The sequence below is a fragment of the Macaca nemestrina genome, chromosome 4 (assembly GCF_043159975.1).
Source record: "Macaca nemestrina isolate mMacNem1 chromosome 4, mMacNem.hap1, whole genome shotgun sequence".
Classification (NCBI taxonomy): domain Eukaryota; kingdom Metazoa; phylum Chordata; class Mammalia; order Primates; family Cercopithecidae; genus Macaca; species Macaca nemestrina.
The window spans coordinates 110,573,649-110,594,452 of NC_092128.1; the positions used below are offsets into that span (position 1 = coordinate 110,573,649).

Here is a 20,804-nt window from a genome sequence, read left to right on the forward strand (position 1 = left end):
ATTCTACTAGAACCTCAACATATACCAAAATCTGTGAATACTTAAGTCCTGCAGTACAGGACTTGTGGAACCTGCTTATATAAAAAATTGGCTCTCAGTGTACATGGGTTTTGCATCCAGTGCATACTGTATTTTCCATCCACGTTTGGTTGAAAAGAATCCACCTAGGGGTGGACTTGCACAGTTCAAACCCCTGTTGTTCAAGGGCCAACTGTACTTAGGGCTATTTGGTTAGAGAACCAAGTCTTAAACTTATTTATTTATTTAGAGACAGAGTCTTGCTGTGTCACCCAGGCTGGAGTGCAGTGGCGCGATCTCGGCTCACTGCAACCTCCGCCTCCTGGTTTCAAGCAATTCTCTTGTCTCAGCCTGTGGAGTAGCTGGGTCCACAGGCACGTGCCTCCATGCCCGGCTAATTTTTATATTTTTAGTAGAGATGGGGTTTCACCATATTGGTCAGGCTAGTCTCAAACTCCTGACCCCAGGTGATCCACCTGCCTCGGCCTCTCAAAGTGCTGGGATTACAGGCATGAACCACTGCGCCTGGCCTCAAACTTTATTTTTTACCCAAACATGAACTTAGCTTCAATTGCTCTTCTGCTGCTTTATGTTCTCTATCTCGATCATTGAAAGATAATCTTTAATTATTAAGATCAGAATCAGGGACCATCCTTTTTGGTTCGCTGGATCAATGCAGCCAATTTAGAATTTTCATTAACTAGATGTATTTTGAACCCAAAGCTTGAAAATCATCCTGATCTTACCACCCTGCCTTCCCATATCTTTCCTGTAGCATAACTTAGGTTTGTTTGTTTTTGTTTTTCTTTTGAAACTTGTTTTGATTTTTCTAAATTGTTCTCCTGGCCTCAAGCAATCTGCATACCTCAGCCACCCAAAATGCTGGGATTACAGGTGTGAACCACCATGGCCAGTCAATTGCTTTTAAGTAGTTATACAATTCATAAGTTATGTATCTTACTTTCTAAAGGAAAAATTATTGTTTCTCTAGTCTTTCTTATTTCTGGTATAGATTTCTCTTCTGGCCTTAAGAGTAGCAAAAAAGGCCAGGCATGGTGGCTCACACCTGTAATCCCAGCACTTTGGGAGGCCAAGGTGGGGCGGATCGTGAGGTCAGGAGTTCGAGACCAGCCTGGCCAACATGGTGAAACCCTGTCTGTACTATAAATGCAAAAATTAGCCAGGCGTGGTGATGTGTGCCTGTAGTCCCAGCTACTTGGGAGGCTGAGTCAGGAGAATCACTTGAACCCGGGAGGTGGAGGTTGCAGTGAGCCAAGATCGCACCACTGCACTCCAGCCTGGGTGACAGAGTGAGACTCCATCTCAAAAAAAAAAAAAAAAAAAAAAAAAAAAAAAAAAAGGGATTGCTAATATAATGGGTCTAGTTTATAGAAACAGTTCCAAAGTATTATACAAGTCAATCAGCTGGATACATGAGAGCTTCAAAAAGTATGACTCCTTTGTCAACTAGGCTAACCAAAAACAGGTTGTGTAAAAACTGAAACTCTGCTTAGAAAACCTATATGGAACTTAGTATTATTGTGGCGATATGATTTGATAACTTTTGATCATGTGTTATCCAATATTTCAGACAATTTTCTATGTTAATTAGTTGACAGTCACAATATCATTATTACGGGTGTGTGTTATGGTCAGCATAGCAATGCATGAGTTTTATTTTCCTATGACATTTTGTTATGAAAAATTAAAACATTCAGAAAAGTTGAAAGAATAGTGAACTCTCATTTATCCTATGCCTAGATGAAACAATATTAGGCCGAGCGCGGTGGCTCAAGCCTGTAATCCCAGCACTTTGGGAGGCCGAGACGGGCGGATCACGAGGTCAGGAGATCGAGACCATCCTGGCTAACACGGTGAAACCCTGTCTCTACTAAAAAATACAAAAAACTAGCCGGGTGAGGTGGCGGGCGCCTGTAGTCCCAGCTACTCAGGAGGCTGAGGCAGGAGAATGGCGTGAACCCGGGAGGCGGAGCTTGCAGTGAGCAGAGATCCGGCCACAGCACTCCAGCCTGGGTGACAGAGCGAGACTCCGTCTCAAAAAAAAAAAAAAAAACAAAACAAACAAACAAAAAAAACAATATTAGAATTTTGCTATATAGCATGCAGTTTATTTTCTTTTTCTTCCTTTTTTGTTTTTTGAGGTGGAGTTTCGCTCTTGTTTCCCAGGCTGGAGTGCAATGGTGTGATCTCGGCTCATTCCACCCTCTGCCTTCCGTGTTCAAGCAATTCTCCTGTCTCAGCTTTCCAAGTAGCTGGGACTACAGGTGCCCACCACCACGCCTGGCTAATTTTTGTATTTTTTAGTAGAGACAGGGTTTCACCATGTTGGCCAGGCTGGTCCTGAACTCCTGACCTCATGTAATCTACCTGCCTTGGCCTCCCAAAGTGCTGGGATTGCAGGTGTGAGCTACTGCACCTGGCTAGCCTGCAGTTTATTTTCTTTAGTGCTTGTAGGAGTGCATGTTTTGTTTTTTTTTTTGAGACAGTCCCACTCTGTTGCCCAGGCTGGAGTTCAGTAGCAAGAACTTGCTCACTGCAGCCTCCACCTTCTGGGCTCAAGCAGTCCTCCTGCTTCATCCTTTTGTGTAGCTGGGACTACAGGCATGTGACACCATGCCTGGCTAATGTTTAAATTTTCTGTAGAGATGAGGCCTTGCTATGTTGCCCAGGCTTGTCTCAAACTCCTGACCTCAAGTGATCCACCCCCTCAGCCTCAAAAAGTGTTGGGATTACAGGCGTGAGCTATTGGGCCCAGCCAATTACTGTGATTTTTTTTTTTTTTTTGAGATGGAATCTTGCTTTGTTTCCCCAGCCTGGAGTGCAGTGGCACTATCTTGGCTCACTGCAACCTCCACCTCCTGGGTTCAAGTGATTCTTCTGCCTCAGCCTCCTGAGTAGCTGAGACTACAGGCGTGTACCACCATGCCCAGTTAATTTTTGTAGTTTTAGTAGAGACAGGGTTTCGCCATATTGGCCAGGCTGGTCTCGAACGCCTAACCTCAAGTGATCTGCTTACCTTGGCCCCCCAAAGTGCTGGGATTTACAGGTGTGAGTCACTGTGCCGAGCCAATAAAAAAAAATATATATAAAATATTATTTATATATATATATATATATATATTTTTTTTTTGAAACAGGGTCTCACTCTGTCACCCAGGCTGGAGTGCAGTGGTGCGATCTCAGCTCACTGTGACCTCTGTCTCCTGGGTTCAAGTGATTTCTTGTGCCTCAGCCTCCCGAGTAGCTGGGATTGCAGGCATGTGCCACCACACCTGGCTCATTTTTTTGTAATTTTAGTAGACAGGGTTTCACCATGTTGACCAGGCTGGTCTTGAACTTCTGACCTCAAATGGTCTGCCTTACTTGGCCTCCCAAAGTGCTGAGACTATAGGTGTGAGCCACTGCACCTGGCCCTTTACAAACATTTTTAAAAGTAGTCACAATTGAAATTTTGGGAAAAAAATTAAAATTAAGGTTTACAGTGCTGCATTGTCCTCTAATTCCTGTAACAGTGGTCTGGGCATCACAATCTGGAATTTGTTCCTGACAGTTCCTGGTTTACTGGGCTATAGTTTAGTGGCCTGAAGAAAAAAAACTTCGGTGGTTCATTAAATACATTTAAAACTCTTTGGGAAGAATGCATCTGAAAGGTGTGAAAACATTTCAGAATCCTGTTTACATGCGTTAAGTGCATGTTATAATGAGGAATATTATGTAACAATAGGGATGCTGAGTAGTAAAGACTTTGTATTTAGGTCTGTTTTTGGAGACAAGGTCTAATAGTCTCCCAGGCTGGAGTGCAGTGGCACCATTGCAGCTCACTGCAACCTCAACTTGCTGGCTCAAGAGATCCTCCCACCTGAGCCTCCTGAGTAGCTGGGACCATAGGTGTGCACCACCTTGTCTGGCTAATTTTTGTAGAGATGGGATTTTGCCATGTTGCCCAGGCTGGTCTTGAACTCCTGATCTTGAACTCCTGGGCTCAAGCAATCCACCTGCCTTGGCCTCCCAAAGTGCTGAGATTAGAGAAGTGAGCAACCAGACATGACCTATTTAGTTTTCTTGTAAATGTTTTAAAAGGTGTTTTTCATAGATTTAATGTACTTACATTCTAATTTTTCTACCTAATCTTTTGAGAATCTATTTGGACAGACCATGTAGTCTAGATATTTATTACATTTAAAGGATGCAGAATCCATTCAATACCATGTACTTACAAAAACTTTAAAAGCCATTATTTTACTGACAGTAATGCTTTAAGTAGTTGACCAGAACTTCTATGTTTATCTAATTTGCTTCATCGGTCCTGTGATTTTTCTGAGCTATTAGAAAGGGAGAATCAATTGTGTAGAATTTAAAATTCTATCATGTGAGGATTTGTTGAGGGGAAGTCTGACTCATGTTCACCTCTTCCATCAGCTCGCAGCTGTTTGTGATGTGTTTGTGGAAAACTATGTCCCTGGCAAACTGTCTGCAATGGGCCTGGGATATGAAGATATAGACAAGATTGCTCCTCACATCATCTATTGTTCCATCACAGGTATTTCAACCCCACATCCTTGTCAGTTAAAAGGTTTTCCAGTTTCTGCGTTTTCTTATTGCTGTAAGAAACTTCTTGCTGGCTTTTTTTTTTTTTTGGAAGTTATTCTGCTTTCTTTTTTCCCAGGCCATTTAGGTTGCTGAACATTAATTTTTTCTTTTTTGTTTTTTCTTTTTTTTGAGACAAAGTCTCGCTCTGTTGCCAGGCTGGAGTGTAGTGGCGCGATCTCGGCTCACTGCAACCTCCGACTCCCTGGTTCAAGCGATTCTCCTGCCTTAGCCTCCTGAGTAGCTGGAATTACCAGGCACGTGCCACCATGCCTAGCTAATTTTTGTATTTTTAGTAGAGATGGGGTTTCACCATGTTGGCCAGGATGATCTCGGTCTCCTGACCTCGTGATCCACTCTCCTCAGCCTCCCAAAGTGCTGGGATTACAGGTGTGAGCCACCGCATCCGGCCTTGGATGCTGAACATTATTAAGGAACATTAATCTAAATGAAAATTTTCATAAATTTATTGGCTATTCATATTTTTTCTTTGAATTATCTGCCTATAGTTTTGCTAATTTTTATGTTGATGTTTTACAAATGTTTACAAAGTACTGTTATTAACTCTTACAATTTTTTTTTTCTTTTTTGAGACAGAGTCTCACTCCGTCGCCCAGGCTGGAGTTCAGTGGCGTGATCTCGGCTCACTGCAACCTCTGCCTCCTAAGTTCAAAGGTTTCTCCTGCCTCAGCCTCCTGAGTAGCTGGGATTACAGGTGCATACCACCACGCCTGGCTGATTTTTGTATTTTTAGTAGAGATGGTTTCACCATATTGGTGAGGCTGGTCTCTAAATCCTAACCTCAAGTGATCCACTAACCTTGGCCTTCCAAAGTGCTAGCATTATAGGCATGAGCCATCACTCCCGGCCCAGAGTTGAAATGTTAATTGACTTTAAGGTAATAACATAGGAGCCCAAGGTATCCCTTCAATATATTCAGAAGCACTAAGCCAAGAGAAGGAAAAGAGTGGCATAAAGTCTTCCGATTATTCAGCCCTTGCCAGTGAACTGCTTATATATGCATGTATTTGTATGTTTAGGCTAAAGGGAAAAAGTCACAGTGTTACTTAGTTTTCTATATAAGTACTTAACTCTTAATTAGGGATGCAATAGAGAAAAGTGACTCATAACATAAAATGTTATATTAATAGTTTGCATCAGAAAAATTCCTAGTATTATAAGTTTTTACTCAGTCATCCACCAAATATTTACTGCAAACCTATGATCTTCCAGGCAGTAGACTCCGATTCTGGAATATAGGAGTGATAAAAATCCATCTGCGCTCTCTAGAGCATTTGTATTCTAGGTTAGGGTGATAGATAGTAAATAAATAAGCACTTTTATTTTTGTTTTTGATAATTGAGTCTGGTAGTTGGCAAGGGGGTGGGGTGAGGATAAGTTATTTCATACTGGTAGGTGAGAGAATGCTCTACCCATATGGTGACATTTGAGTAGAGACCTGCATCAGGTAAAGGAGTAATTTTTTTGTGTTTTTCATAGAGATGGGGTTTTGCCATGTTGGCCTGGCTGTTCTTGAACTCCTGGCCTTATGTGATTGGCCTACCTCAGCTTCCGAAAGTATTGAGATTATAGGCGTGAGCTACCATGCCTGGCCAGAAGTGTTTATTTTCATAGACAATTTATACTTAAAAACATAGATCATTTAAGCAGAAAGGCATATAGCATATGTAGGTTGGAATTACTTGCATTTCTTTTTTTTTTTTTTTTTTTTGATACTGAGTCTCACTTTGTCCCCCAGACTGGAGTGCAGTGGCACCATCTTGGCTCACTGCAATCTCTGCCTCCCCAATTCAAGCGATTCTCCTGCCACAGCCTCCTGAGTAGCTGTGATTACAGGTGCGCACCACCACGCCTGGCTAATTTTTGTATTTTTAGTAGAAATGCAGTTTCACCATGTTGGTCAGGCTGGTCTCGAACTCCTGACCTCATGATCCACCTGCCTTGGCCTCCCAAAGTGCTGGGATTATAGGCATGAGCCACCATGCCCGGCCTTTATTTTATTTTTTTGAGGCAGAGTCTTGCTCTGTCACCCAGGCTGGAGTGCACTGGGGCAATCTCAGCTCAGTGCAACCTCTGCCTCCCAGGTTCAAGCAATTCTTATGCCTCAGCCTCCAGAGTAGCTGGGGTTACAGGTGTGCACCACCTTGCCCGGCTAATTTTTGTATTTTGGGTAGAGAGGGGATTTCACCATATTGGCCAGCTGGTCTCTAACTCTTGACCTCAAGTGATTCACCTGGCTCGGCCTCCCAAAGTGCTGGGATTACTGGCATGAGCCACCGCACTTGACCTCTATGTCGTTTTTTACTTCCTCTTTACTTGCCAGTTTCCCTCACGCCATTGAAGGTTGTTATTCTATTCCCAGTTCCACATGTAATGCAGAGCACATGATAGGGGTTCTACAGCCAACAGCAATTTTTTTTTTTTGAGACAGAGTCTCACCCTTTTACTCAGGCTGGAGTGCAGTGGGGTGATCTCCACTCACTGCAACCTCTGCCTCCCGCGTTCAAGCGATTCTCCAGCCTCAGCCTCTTGAGTAGCTGGATTACAGGCGCCCGCCACCACGCCTGGCTAATTTTTTGTATTTTTAGTAGAGACGGGGTTTCACTATGTTGGCCAGGCTGGTCTTGAACTCCTGACCTCATGATCCATCCGCCTTGGCCTCCCAAAGTGCTGGGATTACAGACGTGAGCCACCACACCTGGCTAATTTTTTTTTGTTTTTTTTTGAGATGGAGTGTCACTCTGTTGCCCAGCTGGAGTGCAGTGGTGCAGTCTTGGCTCACTGCAACCTCCACCCCCTAGGTTCAAGCGATTCTTCTGCCTCAGCCTCCCGAGTAGCTGGGATTCTAGGCACCCACCACTATGCCCAGCTAATTTTTGCATTTTTAGTAGAGACAGGGTTTCTCCATGTTGGCCAGGCTGGTCAACAGCAGTTTTTGAACTAGTGAATGAGTAATCAGAACTTGACTAAAGAGTTTAATAGTTGCAATTTTTCCTGCATTCTACTTTTCAGAGATAGGGATAAGTACTAAATAGTATGCTTATATTTTCCAAAGAAACTTTCAAAGAATAGCCGGGGGTTAGTACATACTTAGCTTTATCTGTGATTTCTTCTATAGCTTATCCATGGCACTACATAATGATCATTGCTTTAAGATACCAAAAGAGCCTATACCATGAAGCAAATATTCTATTATTGTCATAGATCACTATGCCTTAGGTCTTTTCCTAAGCTAGGAAAAGGAACTGGTGCACTTAGAGATTTTAAAAAGGAACTAAGCAAAAGCTTTACTCCTTATTATTCAGTAAGTTTATCTTAAAATAGATATCTGAAAATATTTTTTTACTGTAGAAAGCTTCAAAATATTTTGGTTTTTTTTCTTTGAGATGAGGTCTTATTCTGTCACCCAGGCTGGAGTGCAGTGTCATGATCATAGCTCACTGCAGCTTCTAACTTGTGGACTCAAGCAGTTATTCTGCTTCTGCCTTCCAAGTAGCTGGGACTACAGGTGTGTACCCCCACGCCTGGCTAAATTTTTAATTAGAAAAGTTTTTTTTTGTAGAGATGGGGTTTTGCCATGTTGCTCAGTCTGGTCTAGAACTCCTGGGCTCAAGTGATCCTCCTGCCTCAGCCTCCCAAAGTGCTGGCATTATAGGTGTGAGCCACCATGCCCGACCTATTATCTGTTGTTTTAAAAAATATTCATAAAAAATAAAATACTGTAATTTCTATGGATTCAGGTTAGTGGAGTTATTATAATAATTTGCTTTTCACAGTGTAATTATCAATATGGTGATATTGTAATTGCCCAATGGATTCACCTTGCCTCGTGCCTCAACAGAGCTGATTTATCAAGACAGGGTACTTGCAATAGAGGAAGAGTTAATTCACGCAGAGCGAGCTGTGTGGGAGACTGGAATTTTATTATTACTCAGGTCAGTCTCCCGAGCATTCAGGGATCAGAGTTTTTAAGGATAATTTGGTGGGTAGGGGAAGGCCGGTGAGTCGAGAGTGCTGATTGGTTGGGTCAGAGATGAGATCATAGGGAGTTGACGCTGTCCTCTTGTAAGGAGTCAGATCTGGGTGGGGGCCATAGATCACATGAGCCAGTTTATCAATCTGGGTGGTGCCAGCTGATTCATCAAGTGCAGGGTCTGCAAAATATCTCAAGCACTGATCTTAGGAGCAGTTTAAGGAGGGTCAGAATCTTGTAGCCTCCAGCCGCATGACTCTTAAACCATAATTTCTAATTGTGTAGCTAATTTGTTAGTCCTATAAAGGCAGCCTAGTCCCCAGGCAAGAAGGAGGTTTGTTTTGGGAAAGGGCTATTACCGTCTTTGTTTTATTTTATTTTATTTTATTTTTGAGACGGAGTTTTGCTCTTGTTGCCAAGGCTAGAGTGCAACGGCGCAATCTCGGCTCATTGCAATCTCTGCCTCCCGGGTTCACGTGATTCTCTTGCCTCAGCTTCCTGAGTAGTTGGGATTACAGGCATGCACCCCCATGCCTGGCTAATTTTTTTGTATTTTTAGTAGCGACGGGGTTTCTCCATGTTGGTCAGGCTGGTCTGGAACTCCTGAACTCAGGTGGTCCACCCACCTCCGCCTCCCAAATTGTTGGGATTACAGGTGTGAGCCACCGTGCCCAGCCTTTGTTTTAAACTATAAACCATAAACTAAATTCCTCCCAAAGTTAGTTCAGCTTATGCCCAGGAATGTACAAGGGCAGCTTGGAGGTGTGTTAAGAAGCAAGATAGAGCTGGTTGGGTCAGATCTCTTTCACCATCTCAGTTACAGTTTTTCAATGGCGGTTTCAGTATCTTCATATAAAGTAAGCTGCAGGCTGGGCGCAGTGGCTCACGCCTGTAATCCCAACACTTTGGGAGGCCGAGGTGGGTGGATTACCTATGGTCAGGAGTTCGAGATCAGCCTGACCAATATGGTGAAACCCTGTCTCTACTAAAAATACAAAAATTAGCCTGGTTTGGTGGCATGTGCCTGTAGTGCCAGCTACTCAGGAGGCTGAGACGGGAGAATTGCTTCAGCCTGGGAGGCAGAGGTTGCAGTGAGCCAAGATGGCATCGCTGCACTCCAGCCTGGGCGACAGAGTGAGAGTCCGTCTCAAAAAAAAAAAAAAAAAAAAAATTAAAGAAGTAAAGTAAGCTGCAATGTTAGGCTGGTTGTCATTTTAGATGGGAAAAAGAGCTGTAGTGATTGATTGATTGATTGATTGATTGATTGGAGGCAGGGTCTCCCTGTGTTCCTCAGGTTGGAATGCTTTGGTACAATCTCCGCTCACTGCAATCTCCACCTCCTAGGTTCAGGTGAGTCTCCTGCCTCAGCCACCCGAGTAGATGGGATTACAGGCATGCACCACCATGCCTGGCTAATTTTTGTATTTTTAGTAGAGACAGGGTTTCACCATGTTGGCCAGTCCGGTCTGGAACTCCTGACCTCAAGTGATCCATCCACCTCGGCCTCCTAAAGTGTTGGGATTACACGTGTGAGCCACTGTGCCCAGCCCTGATGATTAACGTCTGTACTGAATGACAGATTCTATACATGGTAGATGATTCTTGGCCACTAGATCTCACTTTTTAAAATGTGCTGTTTAATAGATCCATAATCATATTTTTATTTTTCTGTCTAAACAATAATATTTATATGTGTGACAGAGTGAGGGAGATATTTTTTTCCATTAGAATCCTGTAATCTAATGGAAATGTTGAGGTTTAAAATGTTAATACAGGTAAATTATTTTCTGAATGATCATATTACCACAAAAGTGCTGCATAACCAACAAATGCAAAATGCTATATGACAATAAGCATTTATTTTTGTTTCCCATGTCTGTGGTTGGCTGGGATTCAGTTGATACAGACTGGTTAGGTTTGGCTCCAAGTGTGGGTTGGGGGACTGGTTTGCTCTGCATGTCTGTTATCCTCCTTGGACCAGTGGCCACCAAATGCATCTCCCCTTATAGGGAAAGGTGGAGTGCAAGAGAACAAGCCCATTTTCATCAGTGTGTTTAAAGCTTCTGCTCCCAGTGCATCTGCTAACAAATGGAATATTTGTCAAAGCAAGTCACATGGCCAAGTCCAATACCAATGGGTGGTGAAATACATTCTGTTTCAGAGGGAGGAACTACAAAGTCGCATGGCATAGGGCGTGGGTTTCGAGCAGGATGACAGTTGAGAATAATAATGCATTTTATCACATCATCGAGTCAAATAAAATTCTAGTCTACTTGGGAAGCCCACACTTCCTAATGATTCACATTCATAACCAACTGGTTAGGGTCAAAAGTTCTTCTGGGCCTTGACTTAATGATTGGATAGTGTCTAAGTTTTCTTACAGTTCTCAAATTCTGTATTAACGTTTTAGTATGGCTAATGGCATTGGAGATAGATTATATAATTCAGTAGTTCTCAGATAAGGAAGAATGGTTCTATCATGTGCTTTTTAGTGATATAATGGAGGAATGAGAGGGGGATAGGCAGATAGTCCGAAAACATACCTCTCATTATTCTATAATCTCCTCATTCTCACCTCCTGACAATTATTGGAATAACATCTATATACTCAGTTCTTCTTTATTTCCTGATAATGAAACAGATCCAGAACTAAGGTCACACAGCTATTTAATAGCAGATGGGTTTAAAACAGGTTTCTTGACTTAGTAGTAAGTGCCTTTATGCTTTTCAAGACATATCAATAAGTAATGACATAGATTTTGTAATTAGGCGACACTGAACAGCGCTACTTGAGAATAATATATTTTTGCCATTTTCCTTTTCTTTGTTTTTTGAGATGGAGTCTCGCTCTGTCGCCCAGGCTGGAGTGCAGTGGCGTGATCTTAGCTCACTGCAAGCTCTGCCTCTCGGGTTCACGCCATTCTCTTGCCTCAGCCTCCCGAGTAGCTGGACTACAGGCGCCTGCCACCACGCCTGGCTAATGTTTTGCATTTTTACTAGAGACGGGGTTTCACCGTGTTAGCCAGGATGGTCTTGATCTCCTGACCTTGTGATCCACCCGCCTGGGCCTCCCAAAGTGCTGGTATTACAGGCGTGAGCCACAGCGCCTGGCCTATTTTTACCATTTTCTTTCACTTGTTGCTAATTTTATTGGCAATGATGGAAGTCATGAACAAATTTATTAGTCAGGGAGTCTAAATTTCAACAGATTCTTCCGGAAGCCAAAGCCATTCGTGAGTCGTGAGTTTGTGTGCATAAACAGCAAGGTTCATCTCTTTTTTTAAAATCTGATTTTCTTGGCCGGGTGCGGTGACTCACGCCTGTAATCCCAGCACTTTGGGAGGCCAAGGCGGGCAGATCACAGAGGTAAGGAGTTCGAAACCAGCCTGACCAACATGATGAAACCCCGTCTCTACTAAAAATACAAAAATTAGCTGGGTATGGTGGTGGGTGACTATAATCCCAGCTACTTGGGAGGCTGAGGCAGGAGAATTGCATGAACCTGGAGGCGGAGGTTACAGTGAGCCGAAATCATGCCATTGCATTCCAGCCTGGGTGACAGAGTGAGACTTCATCTCAGAAAAAAAAAAAAGGTTTGATTTTCTTGGTAATCAGTGTGTCTGTCTGTGTGTGTGTGTGTGTGTGTTTTTTTATAAGACTGATTACGTCAGTCTAAAGTTGCACATGTTATGATTGAGATCCTAGACTTTCCTGATGTTTCCCAGTGGTATTGCTGTCTTGTCAGTGCTGTCCAAGCCCAAATAGTTTGTTCTCACTCAGATGTTGGCCTTACTGCTGATGACAGTAATCTTAGAATGGCTGGGAGATTGACTTTAATGCACTCTGACAGTTGTGTGGTTGAAATTGCCTCAGTCTGTGAAATCTGGTCTGCAGGACAAAAATGCTAGAGTGATCACAAGGGAGGAAGGACCTGATTATTTTTATTAGCACGGTCCTCTTATCATTTCAGAGGGAGCTGAGTATGCACATTAGGGGGCAGTGTTTAAACAGCTATTATTCACTAGGAGTTATTTTTGTAAAAGGGCAGTGTTTCCTGTGTACCTCTGGGTAGGAAGACTCTCTGAAGGACATATTTATATTTGTGAAGTGACCACTCTATATTTCTCTATACTTTTAGAAGTACAATGGTATTTCCCCTAACAATTTAAGTTGTACCTTCTTTCATTTGTATCTTCTGAACATGTTATTAATTATGAAAATTTAGCAGTAGGAATCCTCTCCACTACATTTTAAAATGTTATTTCTTCTCTTCTTGTTAACTTCATTACTCTTTCTTTCTGGAAGGATAAACATTTCATTATATTATTGACTAGACTGAGTTTGTAGTGGGAACACTGTATATGTCATTTAATGAAGTTTCCTTTTTTTTTTTTTTTTTTTAAAGGAAGAGGGTTTGAAAAGTGCCTTTTTGATTTTTGTGAATTCCTCAGGGACATTTCCTTAATCTCCATTTATATAGCATTACATAGAGGTAAAATCATACAAAATATGTGTGTTTAAAATATGAAGACATACAAGGTAATGAATAGTACAAAATTCAAGAGAATGATTAACTCTGGGGAATGGGGAGGGAGGATGTGGGACAGGGAAGAGAGACACAGAATTTCACTTATATTCGCAAAATAAGCTGACTGGCTGGTACATGAGTATTTGTCGTTCTGTATTTTATGATTAAGTAAGAATAAAAGATTCAGAAATGCCCACATAGCTCCCCTCCTTTTTTCTTTCCTTTCTTCCCTTCCCTACCCCAAAACAGCTATTTCTTGAGCTTCTATATACTCCTGGCTGTGTTGAGTGTTCGGGGCAAACAATGTAGACATTGTCCTTGCATTTTTAAGGAGCTGACAGCCTAGGTCAGAGACATTCTATAAACAAGTTAAAACATATAATAAATACAACATGTATTAGCAAACTATACTATTATGAAAGAATGAAATAGTACTGTGGTGGAGATTAATAGAGGAGGGGTGGCATGCTGTAAATGGGCTTGTCAGGGAAGACTTTTTTGGGGATGTAACATTTAAGAGACCCAAAGGATGACAAGGAGCCAGCCATGTAATGAGCAAGGGGAGAAGTGATTCAGGCAGAGAGAATACCATGTGCAAAGTCTCCGTGGCAGGAAAGATCTAGATGCCTTTAAGGGTCTAAGAGAAAGCCAATATGTTTGGAACACTATAAACTGGAGCAGTATGCTTGAGAAGATACTGCAGAGGTGTGCAGGGGCTGTGGCATGCTAGGAGGGATCTGAGCAGTGGAGGGGTAGGATCATAATCTTTAAAAGAGGTAGGATTTTTCAGTAGAATGCAGATTAAAAAAAAAGAGGTAGAATTCAATTCCTGGTTGACTGACTTCATTATAGGCACTGGAGATGGACATGGGGCTCATGTTTCACAGAGTAGCTATAAAGATAATTTTTTAAGGATTATTAAAGGCCCTCATAGTGTTTCAGAGGCAATAGCAGAGAATGGTGAGCCCAAATGGATGAGGCAAATTATTTAGCAACTGCATTCTACATTCATATCACAGCAACGAGAATACAAAACAAAACACTGCTGCAGTTGGATTCTTACGGCATGAGTTAGTCTGTGTGTGTGTGTTCTTATTTTCGGCATATTCACCACATAACCATAGCTTTAAAAAAAGATAGAATAATTAGAATAGGATCTGCAAATCCATACTGCAAATTCATAGCTGTTTTGAAGGTGAGAAAAGACATTAAGACTAGAGAGAGGGAAAAGAAGGAAGGAAGGAAGAGGGAATGAAGGAAAAAGGAATGAGGGAATGAAGAAAGGAAGAAGAGAAGGAAGAATAAAATAAGAGAGGCAGAGTGGAGTAAAATGGGATAACAATCAGCAAGATTTTAAAAAAATTTCTAAAGACAGTAGTCTAGATTAGTTCATCTGGTGATATTCACATGGCATGAAGCATCATTTGTAGTCTGAATAAATAATCAATATGGAGATGATAGTTCTTGACATTAAAGGAACTCTCATAGTCAAAACAATTGAAAACTACTGGTCTAAATTATGAGTGTCTCTGTTGCACTCTCTTACATCAGGAAATATTTTTTCAACAGAATTTCAGGATATCGTGGCCATATGTCCAACTTTATAGCCAGTGATCTTTAGTGAAAGTGTGGTTTGACATATTTACCATTTCATATTAAGCTCATTATTTAAAGAAATAATGACACCATCTCTGCAGGGGAAGAGAAACTTAGCATATAAATGTAGGGTTTCTTTCTTTTTTTTTTTTTGGAGACAGAGTCTCCCTCTGTCGCCCAGGCTGGAGTGCAGTGGCCGGATCTCAGTTCACTGCAAGCTCCGCCTCCTGGATTTACGCCATTCTCCTGCCTCAGCCTCCTGAGTAGCTGGGACTATAGGCGCCCGCCACCACGCCCGGCTAGTTTTTTGTATTTTTTTAGTAGAGACGGGGTTTCACTGTGTTAGCCAGGATGGTCTCGATCTCCTGACCTCGTGATCCACCCGTCTCGGTCTCCCAAAATGCTGGGATTATAGGCTTGAGCCACTGCGCCCAACCAATGTAGGGTTTCAAAACACAGCCCTTGGAGCTAAGAACTCAGGTTATATTTTGTCTGTAGACATGGACTGATTCCAAAAAATGACTTTATGCCTTCATTTTATTCCCCAACGGCATAACCTTTTATCTTTAAATACTTCTTTTTACCCATACACGTATAGCAGATGTGTTACACGATTGGACTTACTGGAGTACAAGCAGACGCTTTCTTCTCTCCCAGCCCACCTCTGCAAACCTGCGCTATCCACTTATTCTCTTTGCTCATAGATGAAATCCCAAGCAAGTCTTATAGATTTTTTCTCCCCAGTTATTTCTTTCTTTTTTTTTTCTTTTTTCTTTTCTTTTTTTTTTTTTTTGAGACGGTCTGGCTGTGTTGCCCAGTCTGTAGTGCAGTGGTGCAATCTTGGCTCACTGCAACCTCTGCCTCCTGGGCCCAAATCATCCTCGTCCTCAGCCTCCTGAGAAGCTGGGACTACAGGCACATGCCACCACGCCCGGATAGTTTTTGTATTTTTGGTAGACATGGGGTTTCGGCATATTGCCCAGGCTGGTTTTGAACTCCTGGGCTCAAGTGATCTTCCTGCATGGGAATCCCAAAGTGTTGGGATCATAGACATGAATCACCATGCCTGGCAGTTATTTCGTTTAAAGTATTAAAATGTTCAGTCCAATCTAATATCAAAACCTTAGGCTCTTGTCCAGTTTATGACGTCTCCTTTTCCCCCACTTCAGGCTACTTTCTTGGGAATGTGAAGAGTATGTGTGTGTGTTTGTATTACAGGTGCACATATGTTGCATGTGTGTGTGTTTGTATTATGTATGCACGTGCATGCATGTGTGTGCATGTCTATGTGTTTTGGAAGAGCCTAGTCAGTTTCTTCATTATCCATCTTTTCCTATTGCTAGCTGCTATTTGTGGTTTCTTCAGAATCAGGCCCTCCTAGGGAAGGGAAGCGAGTTAAAGGGTGCAAAAAGGCTATTACTTGACTGCTGTAGTTGTAACCTGCAGTGGAGCCTTCTGTGTGCCTGAAGCTCTGTAGGTGGCTCTCTTTTATGGGGAGCTTTGTAGTCTCCTCAGAGACCTCAGACTGTAGTTCTCCCACTTCAGTCCCTGTTTTTTTGTTGTTATCTATACACAGAGTCTATCTGTTATGATCACCTTGTCCTATAGGCAGCCCTCATGGGTAGAATTCCTTTTCACATAAACTCCTTCTGCTTTCCTCATGGTGAACTTGGCCCATGGGGAAAAACCCTCCTTCCTTCTTGTCACCATTGGCAGGTGTACAGTTTATTCCCAACTCTTAGCTCTGTTGCCTTTAACTGATGTAACCATAATTCCTTGCCTTTGGTATTCTTTTAGACACATGCCACAGGTGCTTAGGTAATTCAAAATTCGCAGAATTCCCAAATTCCCTTGGCATGTGCCAAGGTCTCTGATGCTGTTTTGGAAGTCTCTCTTGTGTGGCTTAAGTTAAGGTGAAAACAGCTTGCTCCTCTCTTATGACAGAATTAGATGCCTAGCATATAATAACAACTCTTTCCAAGGAAATTCGACTGAAGGTTTTATTTAATTTTCCACCTTTTCTCACATATCCTCAAATGGATGATAAGCTAATGGCAGCAAAACTAGTTTCATAATCTTTTAGTGTTATCTGTGCTAGTATTCTGGCACTTAGGACATTTCTTGGGGGTTTGAAGCCTCAGATGAAATAGAGAAGGAGTATCTTTGGCACATTCTTTAAAGCAAATTTTGCTGAAGAAATATGTTTTTCAGGTAGTAAGGAATAACGTTAAGTCGAGTGAACATGAGATAGCTGTCTTCAAAAGTTTTTAAGTATGGAAATAGAATATTTATTTAAGCCGGGTGCAGTGACTCATGCCTGTAATTCCAGCACTTTGGGAGGCTGAAGCGGGCAGATTGCTTGAGGTCAGGAGTTCGAGACCAGCCTGGCTAACAGGGTGAAACCCCATCTCTACTGAAAATACAAAAATTAGCCGCTTGTGGTGGTGCACGCCTGTATTCCCAGCTATTCGGGAGGCCGAGGCATGAGAATCGCTTGAACCTGGGAGGCGGAAGTTGCAGTGAGGTGAGATCACACCATTGCACTCCAGCCTGGGCATCAGAGTGAGACTCCATCTCAAAAAAAAAAAATAAAAAAATAAAAAAAAGAAGAAAAGAAAAAAAAGAATATCTATTTAATAAGATAAAAATATTTAGGCTAATGTTGTAGATATTTTCAACTATTTAAACTCAAGTGAAAAGGTTAACTTTTTCTGTATATATAATTTTAAAATATATTTTCTTGCTATGAAAAATCAATTTAAAGTTGATACTGAGTTGTTACTGGGTATAAGAAACATTATGACAGTTTTCCTCGGGAATTTTTTTTTTTTTTTTTTTTGAGACAAAGTCTCATTTTGTTACCCAGGCTGGAGTGCAGTGGCATGATCATAGCTCACTACAGCTTTGACTTCCCAGGCTCACGTGATCCTCCCACTTCAGTCTCCCGTGTAGCTGGGATCACAGTCATGCACCACCACACCTGGCTAATTTTTTGATTTTTTTGGCAGAGATGTGGTCTCACTATGTTGCCCAGGCTAGTCTCAAACTCCTGGCCTCAAGTGATCCTCCTGCCTTGGTCCCCTGAAGTACTGAGATTACAGGCGTGAGTCAGCCACTGTGCCCAGCCTACTTGGGAATTATTTATGAAACTGTGGGATTAAGAAAATCTTGGAGCCGGGTACGTTCACTCATGTGTGTAATCCTGGCACTTTGGGAGGCCAAGATGAGAGCATTGCATGAGGGTCAGGAGTTTGAGGCCAGCTGGGGTGACATAGTGAGACTTTGTCTCTACAAAAAATAAACAAACAAAAAAATTAGCCAGGCATGATGCTGCAAGTCTGTAGTTCCAGCTACTCAGGAGGTAGAGGTGGGAGGATCACTTAAGCCCAGGAGTTGGAGGCTGCAGTGAGCTCTGCACCACTGCACTCCAACTTGGGTGACAGAGTGAGAACTGATCTCTTAAAAATAAAAAGAGAAGGGCCCAGTGCAATGGCTCATGCCTGTATTCCCAGCACTTTGGGAGACTGAAGCAGGTGGATCACCTGAGGTCAGGCGTTCGAGACCAGCCTGGTCAACATAGTGAAACCTTGTCTCTACTAAAAATACACAAATTAGCCAGGCGTGGTGGCACATGCCTGTACTCCCAACTACTTGGGGAGGCTGAGGCAGGAGAATCGCTTGAACCCAGGAGGTGGAGGTTGCAGTGAGCCGAGATTGCGCCACTGCGCTCCAACCTGGGCGACAGAGCAAGACTCCATCTCAAAAAAACAACAAAACAAAAATAAAAAGAAAAAAGGAAAAAGAAAAATGTATTGGATTGGAACATGGATAAAGTGATTTCCCATTCTATTAAAAGTGACAAAATTGGCCGGGCACGGTGACTCACTCCTGTAAATCCAAGCACTTTGGAAGGCCGAGGCAGGCAGGTCATCTGAGGTCAGGAGTTTGAGACCAGCCTGGCCAACATGGTGAAACCCCATCTCTACTAAAAATACAAAACTAGCTGGGCGTAGTGGTGCATGCCTGTAATGCCAGCTACTCGGGAGGCTGAGGCAGGAGAATCACTTGAAACCCGGAGGCGGAGATTGCAGCGAGCCGAGATCGCGCCATTGTACTCCAGCCTGGGCGACAGAGCAAAACTCCATTTCAAAAAAAAAAAAAAAAAGTGACAAAATTGTTTATCTTAGAAGAGCTCTGCTGGGTGTAATTATGGATATGCAAGTACCTTCTCATGACACAACTTTGTACATAAATGTATGTGGTCTTCCTCAATTCCCAGATATTTCTATTTTTCTGATACTATTGATTTAAAAAAAAGAAACCCAAAACTTTAACAGGAGACTGAGCTGTTTTTCTACATACTTTAAAATTCCAGAAGCAAAGAGATCGCCTGGGCCTAGAAATATGGTATCAATTTAGTATAGATCATTACCCACCAGAATCAATTGATTTCATCTTTGGTCTCTAACTTCTGATATATGGTTAAAATAGTTTCCAATTTAAAGAATCTCTTGGAGACTAGGGACCAGCAAAAGGAAAAAGATGACAATACTAGTTAATGTCACAGCAGTAGTTATTTCAAAACTTTCACAAATTGAATGTTTTATGGATCGTGCCAGATAAACATGCCAGGACTTAGCCACCATCCAAAAACCCTGTCATCAAAACTGAATTGTTTCCCCTTATGGTAATAGGCCTGGGAAATAAATCCATAAATTTAAAGAAGCAATGTTAGATAAGAAAAAATTTTATACTTAAAAGGATAAAAACATACATGTTAGACAGTGTTTAGATAGCATTTATCTCACTAATTATTTTTTTCATTCTGTGGATGTTTCTTCAAGCCAGCATTAGTGCAATACCACAACTTTCAGCCTTTTATTTGAACCTCAGTGTATTTAATGACAATGGTTAAATATATGTGGAATAGGTAATAGTCATGAATCTGGAAACATCAGGGATTTTGATGGAATGCCATATTGTGGAATCAGTGAAATCCAATTTGTAAAGAACATATTATGCACAAAGGTTTTTCAAGCGAAAAATATCAAAGTTTAAGAAATTTGGCAAATGTACAGTTAAGTTTATGTGAGGGATTAGTTCCAGGACCGTCTGTGGATGTTCAGGTCTCTGTTATGATTGGCATAGTGTTTGCATATAACTTATGCACATCCTCCTGTATCCTTTAAATCATTTTTAGATTACTTGTAATATATAAAGTAAATGCTGTGTAAATAGTTGTTATACCTATTGTTTAGGAAATAATGACAAGAAAAGAAAATGTACATCTTCAGCACAGATGCAAGTTTTTTCCTAATATTTTCCATTTGTGGATTGGTTGAATCCATGGATGTGAAACCCATGGATACACAGGGCAGATTGTATTTGATTATAAGAAAGACTAGTCTGGTCAAGTGGGTGGCTCATGGCTGTAATCCCAGCACTTTTGGAGGCTGAGGCAGGAGGACTGCTTGAGCCTAGGGGATAGAGACCAGCCTGGGCAACATAGTGAGACTCTGACTCTACAAAAAATAAAAAAATTAGCCAAGTGTGGTGGTGTGCACCTGTGGTCCCATCTCCTTGGAAGGCTGACATAGGAGGATTGCTTGAACCTGGAAGGTTGAGACTGCAGTGAGCTATGTTGCACCACCGCACTCCAGCTTGGGTGACAGAGCAAAGATCAGTCTCAAAAAAGAAAAAAGAAAGACTAATCTAACAAGCCACCAATTAGGAAATGGGCAAAGGACTTGAATATACACTGCTTCAAATAAGATATACAGATGGCCAATAAGCATATGAAAAATACTCAACATCATTAGCCATTAGGGAGATGCACACCAAAACCACAATGAGATACCTACCATCTCACCCCCATTAAGATAGATACTATCGAAAAACTGGGAAACAACAAGTGTGGCTGAGGATGTGGAGAAATTGGTACCACTGTGCACTGTTGGTGGGAATGTAAAATGGTTCAGCCACTCTGGAAAACAGTATGGACATTCCTCAACAAAATTAAACACAGAAACTGGGTGTAGTGGCTCACACCTGTAATCCCAG

At 41.9% G+C, this 20,804-nt stretch overlaps 1 protein-coding gene across 14 annotated transcripts in view; it reads left to right on the forward strand.

The window, feature by feature from the left end:
• Positions 1-20,804, forward strand: part of LOC105497746 (succinyl-CoA:glutarate-CoA transferase) — a 749,568-nt gene that overhangs the window by 58,272 nt on the left and 670,492 nt on the right. For all 14 annotated transcript variants that reach the window (XR_011622306.1, XM_011769072.2, XM_071095070.1 and 11 more), the window contains exon 6: positions 4,459-4,579. Coding sequence is in view for 13 of the 14 variants with exons in the window: in XM_011769072.2 (XP_011767374.2) it covers positions 4,459-4,579 (121 nt within the window). In the remaining variant the exon portion in view is untranslated. The remainder of the gene's footprint in view (positions 1-4,458; positions 4,580-20,804) is intronic.